The sequence below is a fragment of the Penaeus japonicus genome, unplaced genomic scaffold (assembly GCF_977035675.1).
Source record: "Penaeus japonicus unplaced genomic scaffold, GWHDUDI00000001_assembly GWHDUDI00000032, whole genome shotgun sequence".
In the NCBI taxonomy this organism is placed as follows: domain Eukaryota; kingdom Metazoa; phylum Arthropoda; class Malacostraca; order Decapoda; family Penaeidae; genus Penaeus; species Penaeus japonicus.
This window is the reverse complement of record NW_028234434.1, coordinates 1,024,061-1,034,060: the sequence shown is the minus strand read 5'-3', so window position 1 is coordinate 1,034,060 and position 10,000 is coordinate 1,024,061. Positions and strand designations below refer to the sequence as shown.

Below are 10,000 nucleotides of genomic sequence, written 5' to 3'. Positions count from 1 at the left end.
TGATAATGAAAATAATGAAAATGATAATGATAATAATGATGGTCATAATGATAATGATAATGATAACAATATTTATAATGATTATGATAATGATAATGATAATGATAATGATAATGATAATGATAATGATAATGATAATGATAATGATAATGATAATGATAATGATAATGATAATGATAATGATAATGATAATGATAATGATAATGATAATGATAATGATAATGATAATGATAATGATAATGATAATGATAATGATAATGATAATGATAATGATAATGATAATGATAATGATAATGATAATGATAATGATAATGATAATGATAATGATAATGATAATGATAATGATAATGATAATGATAATGATAATGATAATGATAATGATAATGATAATGATAATGATAATGATAATGATAATGATAATGATAATGATAATGATAATGATAATGATAATGATAATGATAATGATAATGATAATGATAATGATAATGATAATGATAATGATAATGATAATGATAATGATAATGATAATGATAATGATAATGATAATGATAATGATAATGATAATGATAATGATAATGATAATGATAATGATAATGATAATGATAATGATAATGATAATGATAATGATAATGATAATGATAATGATAATGATAATGATAATGATAATGATAATGATAATGATAATGATAATGATAATGATAATGATAATGATAATGATAATGATAATGATAATGATAATGATAATGATAATGATAATGATAATGATAATGATAATGATAATGATAATGATAATGATAATGATAATGATAATGATAATGATAATGATAATGATAATGATAATGATAATGATAATGATAATGATAATGATAATGATAATGATAATGATAATGATAATGATAATGATAATGATAATGATAATGATAATGATAATGATAATGATAATGATAATGATAATGATAATGATAATGATAATGATAATGATAATGATAATGATAATGATAATGATAATGATAATGATAATGATAATGATAATGATAATGATAATGATAATGATAATGATAATGATAATGATAATGATAATGATAATGATAATGATAATGATAATGATAATGATAATGATAATGATAATGATAATGATAATGATAATGATAATGATAATGATAATGATAATGATAATGATAATGATAATGATAATGATAATGATAATGATAATGATAATGATAATGATAATGATAATGATAATGATAATGATAATGATAATGATAATGATAATGATAATGATAATGATAATGATAATGATAATGATAATGATAATGATAATGATAATGATAATGATAATGATAATGATAATGATAATGATAATGATAATGATAATGATAATGATAATGATAATGATAATGATAATGATAATGATAATGATAATGATAATGATAATGATAATGATAATGATAATGATAATGATAATGATAATGATAATGATAATGATAATGATAATGATAATGATAATGATAATGATAATGATAATGATAATGATAATGATAATGATAATGATAATGATAATGATAATGATAATGATAATGATAATGATAATGATAATGATAATGATAATGATAATGATAATGATAATGATAATGATAATGATAATGATAATGATAATGATAATGATAATGATAATGATAATGATAATGATAATGATAATGATAATGATAATGATAATGATAATGATAATGATAATGATAATGATAATGATAATGATAATGATAATGATAATGATAATGATAATGATAATGATAATGATAATGATAATGATAATGATAATGATAATGATAATGATAATGATAATGATAATGATAATGATAATGATAATGATAATGATAATGATAATGATAATGATAATGATAATGATAATGATAATGATAATGATAATGATAATGATAATGATAATGATAATGATAATGATAATGATAATGATAATGATAATGATAATGATAATGATAATGATAATGATAATGATAATGATAATGATAATGATAATGATAATGATAATGATAATGATAATGATAATGATAATGATAATGATAATGATAATGATAATGATAATGATAATGATAATGATAATGATAATGATAATGATAATGATAATGATAATGATAATGATAATGATAATGATAATGATAATGATAATGATAATGATAATGATAATGATAATGATAATGATAATGATAATGATAATGATAATGATAATGATAATGATAATGATAATGATAATGATAATGATAATGATAATGATAATGATAATGATAATGATAATGATAATGATAATGATAATGATAATGATAATGATAATGATAATGATAATGATAATGATAATGATAATGATAATGATAATGATAATGATAATGATAATGATAATGATAATGATAATGATAATGATAATGATAATGATAATGATAATGATAATGATAATGATAATGATAATGATAATGATAATGATAATGATAATGATAATGATAATGATAATGATAATGATAATGATAATGATAATGATAATGATAATGATAATGATAATGATAATGATAATGATAATGATAATGATAATGATAATGATAATGATAATGATAATGATAATGATAATGATAATGATAATGATAATGATAATGATAATGATAATGATAATGATAATGATAATGATAATGATAATGATAATGATAACGATGATGATAATGATAATGATGATAATAACGATGATGAGAATGATAATGATGATAATAACGATGATGATAATGATAATGATAAAAATTAATGATAATGATAATGATAATGATAATAACGATAATGATAATGATAATCATAATGATAATGATAATATCAATAATAATAATGATAATGATAATGATTATAATAATGATACTGATAATGATAATGATAATAATGATGATGATAGTAATAATGATGATAATGATAACAATAATAATGATAATGATAATGATAATGATAATCATCTCAATTATTATCATTATAATCATCATTATTGATACTAATATTTCAGTCATCATAATTATCATCATTACTGCTATTATCATTATATCTACCATCACTGAGAGCATTATCAAAGCAAAGTCATCATAATCATCATCATTACTGCTATTATCATTATATCTACCATCACTGAGAACATTATCAAAGCAAAGTCATCATCATTACCATCACCATCATGGCAATGGTCATCATCACCCGCTTGCAACGACGCGGTGCAAATGCCCTGGTCGGATTTTTCTTCCTTTCTGCAGCTAATGGTCTTTCCCCTCTTTGAGTCTTTCTACTCCTACTTCCCCTTCTTGCCCTTACCCATTCATTCCCTTCACACTCTGCCCAAGCGCCCCCCCCCCCAATAACAATGCCCATCCCCCCCGTCAGACCCCCCCCCCCCCACCTCTCTTTCGCTTCCTTCCTGACAGCCGCCATGCCTTGGCTTCCCATCCGCTAATTCTTGCGTCCGCCCTTCATCGGCCGCTCCTCTTCCTGCAAACACTCCGTACGTCACGGCCTTAGCCTCCTCCTGCTCGTCATTCCGCCTCCTCATCATCCTTTTACGGCCTCCCCCCTCCACATTCCCCACCCCTCCCCAACCAGGGCGGTCACGAAGGACACTGGCGCAGTGCGGGCTGGCGTTCATCGAGTGTGGCAAGCCGCGCGATCGGGACGGTGGGTTGCGCGCAAGAGGTGCTCGCGAGCCCAACGCTGACTTCGGGACTCACATATCTTTCGTTGCTGATCATCGGAATCTCTAAGACGGTACGGCATCTATCACTCCTGTAGGAAAGGGCAGTGTTTACTGCAGATAGCATATGTTTTTTTTTTTTCGGTTGCTGATTGTTATAAAAGGTATTTAAATATGTATCCGCATTTAGATATAGTGAAATGATTTTCTTTTCAACAAGAATCTTCACGTAAGAGAAAATTAGTAATCTATGCGCTCCCTTCGCGCCTTTCCGTTGCCATTGTTTTCCTGAGTGATTTTTTTTTAATGGCAGAATATAATTTTATTTTTATTAGATCAAGATGAAACTGTGGCTAGCGGTGGCTGGGGTGTTGGTGGTGGCGTCCAGCCCATGCTCCGCCTTCCTTTATCCTGACGAGGACGACAGCATGATCCCCGGCGTGAGGCCTCGGCCCACGTCAGGGAATCCAGGCGGAACGTCCATACGCTTCCCCGACACCAGTTCCGTGACCCGCGGTGCCCTCGCTCCCGTGCCGGTTCCGGACGAACAGCCGGCGACAGTAGACCTGCACGCGGTAAGTGCTTCTGAAAGTGCCAAGGGCGCGGATGTGTTGTTCAGGATTACCTTTAATGCTTGTTTATACAACGAGCCAGATAAGGCTCCTGGAAAACCCAAGCAGCGAGCAGTGGCCACAGGCAGTTGCCAGGACTTGGGCGGAGGAGGCTATTGTTTTGGTGTCCGAAGAGAACAGTAAACATTTGTTTGTGTTATTGTAAATATGAAACAAAACGTGTGTTGCAAAGAATATCATGAGCGTGCCCTTAGATAGATCTTCGCATTGTTCGCAAAGCATCTAGAGGTTATCTGGACCTCAAAGGACCAATCTCTTCCGCACGAGGTGATGCTTTCGTGTTCGGACAAATTTAGTAATCGACTGTTTATTCAACCGGAGCTGATTGCGTAACGGGATTTCGGTGTTGCGTCATGACCGGACGGGTCGCCGCGTCGGTCGCCGCTTCCCAGCGCAAGTGATTCTCAAATGCTCACCTCTGGGAGGCAGTCTTTTTCGTTTGTTTGTTTCTTCGCATTGTGATGCATATCCACACTCGACTTTTTGTTTTTGCACATTGATGTCGCACACTATTTTCACTGACTTCTTTGGCAAAATTTCTCTTTACATTGCTATATAACGGCCTCAGTATAAAGAACTTTATACTGAAACCGTCAGTGATTCGCCCTGATTCCATGTTAAAAAATCATCCGCTTATACTGACTGATAGTCATCGCTCATTGAAACCCGCGTTGCAGAGCTCGGACGTCAACGCAAAGTAGTCGCTGCAAAGTAGCCTTCGCCGAAATTCTGTGAACCGTTTCAGAATTCACGAAATAGTGAGTCATCTTTTGGAGCAATTCCTTGGAAGTGAGTGATGACGAAAGGGAAATGAGGGGAGAGAGTAATCGGGAAGCCCTCCTTGCCCCCCCCCCCCTCTTCCCCTTTGGGCTGAGGGCAGAGTAGCGAAGGATGGGAAAGCGTGATTAAGAGAGAGAGAGAGAAAGGGCAGTGGGTATGCAGGGGTAGGGTAGGGCGGTGGAATTAGGGCCTTTAGGCGGGTATTCGCTTATTGCATAACAACAGCAACTCATCATGATAGTAATGATCGCCAGTTGATGATCCCCGGTGCATCATCGTCACCACTAAAGTAATTAAGACCACTGGTTTCAGCAGAAACGACGTTACGACGGCAATGCCCTAAGTAATTCCACGCAACTGTGCGCGAAGCAACAGTGTGCCAAAATTAGCTCTTAGAGCCACAGCGCCCTGCCCAAAGTGCCTTCAGACCCCCGCTCTGGTCGGAGTCAGCCTCAATCAAACAGATCCTTCACATCCTGCGTGAAGATCCTGAGCAGCAACAGTGCCAGCAGCGCCTCGGCCGCCGCCATGAGATAGCGTGGCGTTGACGAGACGAGACGAGACGAGACGAGACGAGACGAGACGAGACGAGCTGAGATGAGATGTAGGTCACACGCTTTAGGCTCCTTTAAACAAATGGCCGGAAATGACGAAACGCCCCTCCTCCGTGACGTCATCGGCGGGGGCTTGCCTAATTGCGGGGGATGGATGGGTCCCTCTCGACGATGCGGGCAAGGAAGGCGTTGAGACAGTGTGCGTTGAGACGTTGTATATTGGAACACAATTGTTTTTTTTTTAATTCACTTTTTTTTTTTTTCTAGTTTTGTCCATTTAAATTAATTTTTTTCTTTTACTATATTTTTATTTTTTTTTTTTTATTCTTTGTTTTTTATTTTTATTTTTAGCTTTTTTTCTTTTCCAGCTGATTTTCTTTTTTTCTATTTTTCTCTCTTTATTTTTTTTTTTTTTTTTCCAGCTGAGATTATTATATAGCATGAATCTAAGGCATACGCGTCGACTTCAACATCATCATATTCCCAAAATTCCGTAAACTTGTAAATTCCAGTAATTACTTTTATATAAACATTTTGTTCATGGTAACCGCATCCTGATGACGCACAGCGTTCTTGTTTTGCAAGAATACGATATGCCTGTCCTGTATGCCTAAGGTTATGAGCCGTGGGAATGTATGTTGCTATGCCCTTTTTATCTTTCACCTCTTCATTCTTAGTGGGTGCAGACCCATGCCATTTTAATGAAATGATTTGCGGTTATCCTTCGATGCTATGTGTTCTCGTTTCAGTCTTACGCTGTCGCCCTTGTGCTGTTCCTAAAGGGCGGTGTGTATTTTTTGTTATATAAGTAACCTATATGCGTGATCCTTTGCACTGTTCTGTTGAGTCTCCGAATGTAATCCAGATGCTCATTCATGTCTTGGCTTTACTTCTGAGTTGCACTGATACAGCTTGGCTGTTGTGACCTTGTGACCCCAATGTAGAACCACGCAAACACGCATATAGGTTACTTATATAACAAAAAATACACACCGCCCTTTAGGAACAGCACAAGGGCGACAGCGTAAGACTGAAACGAGAACACATAGCATCGAAGGATAACCGCAAATCATTTCATTAAAATGGCATGGGTCTGCACCCACTGAGAATGAAGAGGTGAAAGATAAAAAGGGCATAGCAACATACATTCCCACGGCTCATAACCTTAGGCATACAGGACAGGCATATCGTATTCTTGCAAAACAAGAACGCTGTGCGTCATCAGGATGCGGTTACCATGAACAAAATGTTTATATAAAAGTAATAACTGGAATTTCCAAGTTTACGGAATTTTGGGAATATGATGATGTTGAAGTCGACGCGTATGCCTTAGATTCATGCTATATAATAATCTCAGCTGGACAATTGTGTTCCAATACAAAACGTCTCAACGCACACTGTCTCAACGCCTTCCTTGCCCGCATCGTCGAGAGGGACCCATCCATCCCCCGCAATTAGGCAAGCCCCCGCCGATGACGTCACGGAGGAGGGGCGTTTCGTCATTTCCGGCCATTTGTTTAATTAAAGGAGCCTAAAGCGTGTGACCTACATCTCATCTCAGCTCGTCTCGTCTCGTCTCGTCTCGTCTCGTCTCGTCTCGTCAACGCCACGCTATCTCATGGCGGCGGCCGAGGCGCTGCTGGCACTGTTGCACCAGCTGCTCAGGGATCTTCCCGAGAGAAATGTGAAGGATCTGTTTGATTGAGGCTGACTCCGACCAGAGCGGGGGTCTGAAGGCACTTTGGGCAGGGCGCTGTGGCTCTCAGAGCTAATTTTGGCGCACTGTTGCTTCGCGCACAGTTGCGTGAAATTACTTAGGGCATTGCCGTCGTAACGTCGTTTCTGCTGAAACCAGTGGTCTTAATTACTTTGGTGGTGACGATGATGCACCGGGGATCATCAACTGGCGATCATTACTATCATGATGAGTTGCTGTTGTTATGCAATAAGCGAATACCCGCCTAAAGGCCCTAATTCCACCGCCCTACCCTACCCCTGCATACCCACTGCCCTTTCTCTCTCTCTCTCTTAATCACGCTTTCCCATCCTTCGCTACTCTGCCCTCAGCCCAAAGGGGAAGAGAGGGGGGGGGGGGCAAGGAGGGCTTCCCGATTACTCTCTCCCCTCATTTCCCTTTCGTCATCACTCACTTCCAAGGAATTGCTCCAAAAGATGACTCACTATTTCGTTAATTCTGAAACGGTTCACAGAGTTTCGGCGAAGGCTACTTTGCAGCGACTACTTTGCGTTGACGTCCGAGCTCTGCAACGCGGGTTTCAATGAGCGATGACTATCAGGCAGTATAAGCGGATGATTTTTTAGCATGGAATCAGGGCGAATCACTGACGGTTGCAGTATAAAGTTCTTTATACTGAGGCCGTTATATAGCAATGTAAAGAGAAATTTTGCCAAAGAAGTCAGTGAAAATAGTGTGCAACATCAATGTGCAAAAACAAAAAGTCGAGTGTCGATATGCATCACGATGCGAAGAAACAAACAAACAAAAAAGACTGCTTCCCAGAGGTGAGCATTTGAGAATCACTTGCGCTGGGAAGCGGCGACCGACGCGGCGACCCGTCCGGTCATGACGCAACACCGAAATCCCGTTACGCAATCAGCTCCGGTTGAATAAACAGTCGATTACTAAATTTGGCCGAACACGAAAGCATCACCTCGTGCGGAAGAGATTGGTCCTTTGAGGTCCAGATAACCTCTAGATGCTTTGCGAACAATGCGAAGATCTATCTAAGGGCACGCTCATGATATTCTTTGCAACACACGTTTTGTTTCATATTTACAATAACACAAACAAATGTTTACTGTTCTCTTCGGGCACCAAAGCAATAGCCTCCCAAGGTCCCTGGCAGACTGCTGTGGCCACTGCTCGGCTGCTTGGGTTTTCCAGGAGGCCTTATCTTGCGTCGTTGTAAACAAGCATTAAAGGTAATCCTGAACAACACATCCGCGCCCTTGGCACTTTCAGAAGCACTTACCGCGTGCAGGTCTACTGTCGCCGGCTGTTCGTCCGGAACCGGCACGGGAGCGAGGGCACCGCGGGTCACGGAACTGGCGTCGGGGAAGCGTATGGACGTTCCGCCTGGATTCCCTGACGTGGGCCGAGGCCTCACGCCGGGGATCATGCTGTCGTCCTCGTCAGGATAAAGGAAGGCGGAGCATGGGCTGGACGCCACCACCAACACCCCAGCCACCGCTAGCCACAGTTTCATCTTGATCTAATAAAAATAAAATCATATTCTGCCATTAAAAAAAAATAACTCAGGAAAACAATGGCAACGGAAAGGCGCGAAGGGAGCGCATCGATTACTAATTTTCTCCTACGTGAAGATTCTTGTTGAAAAAGAAAATCATTTCACTATACCTAAATGCGGATACATATTTAGATACCTTTTATAACAATCAGCAACCGAAAAAAAAAAAACATATGCTATCTGCAGTAAACACTGCCCTTTCCTACAGGAGTGATAGATGCCGTACCGTCTTAGAGATTCCGATGATCAACAACGAAAGAAAAGTGGAGTCCGAGAGTCAGTCGTCCTCGCGAGCACCTCTTGCGCGCCACACACGTCCGATCGCTGCGGCTGCCACAGCTCGAGTGAACTCCCGCCCGCACTGCGCAGTGTCCTTGCGTGACCTCCATGGTGGGGAGGGGGAGGGGGAGGGGGAGGGGGGAGGCCGTAAAAGGATGATGAGGAGGCGGAATGACGAGCAGGAGGAGGCTAAGGCCGTGACGTACGGAGTGTTTGCAGGAAGAGGAGCGGCCGCGAAAGGACGGACGCAAGAATTAGCGGATGGGAAGCCAAGGCATGGCGGCTGTCAGGAAGGAAGCGAAAGAGAGGGGTGGGGTGGGGGGGGTCTGACGGGGGGATGGGCATTGTTATTGGGGGGGGGGGGGGGCTTGGGCAGAGTGTGAAGGGAATGGATGGGTAAGGGCAAGAAGGGGAACGCATGGAGTAGTAAGACTCAAAGAGGGGAAAGACCATTAGCTGCAGAAAGGAAGAAAAATCCGACCGTCGCAGCGGCACCGCGTCGTCGCAAGCGGGTGATGATGACCATTGCCATGATGGTGATGATAATGATGATGACTTTGCTTTGATAATGCTCTCAGTGATGGTAGATATAATGATGATAGTAGTAATGATGATAATTATGATGACTGAAATACTAGTATCAATAATGATGATGATAATGATAATAATTGAGATGATTATCATTATCATTATCATTATTATTATTATTGTTATCATTATCATCATTATTACTATCGTCATCATTATTATCATTGTCGTTATAAC

General features: G+C 38.5%; 1 protein-coding gene across 1 annotated transcript; it reads right to left on the bottom strand.

Moving 5' to 3' along the window:
• Positions 1-6,502: 6,502 nt before the first annotated feature.
• Positions 6,503-9,316, bottom strand: LOC122259067 (uncharacterized). Its single transcript, XM_086556258.1, has 2 exons — positions 9,183-9,316; positions 6,503-8,920 (listed from the first exon to the last, which is right to left on the bottom strand). Exon 2 carries the CDS (start codon positions 8,912-8,914, stop codon positions 8,504-8,506), a length of 411 nt encoding a protein of 136 aa, XP_086412384.1. The 5' UTR covers positions 8,915-8,920; positions 9,183-9,316; the 3' UTR covers positions 6,503-8,503.
• Between the last annotated feature and the right edge of the window lie 684 nt (positions 9,317-10,000).

Excerpts from the sequence above, each read along its gene's own strand:
- LOC122259067 (XM_086556258.1), bottom strand. The coding sequence starts at position 8,914 with ATGAAACTGTGGCTAGCGGTGGCTGGGGTGTTGGTGGTGGCGTCCAGC.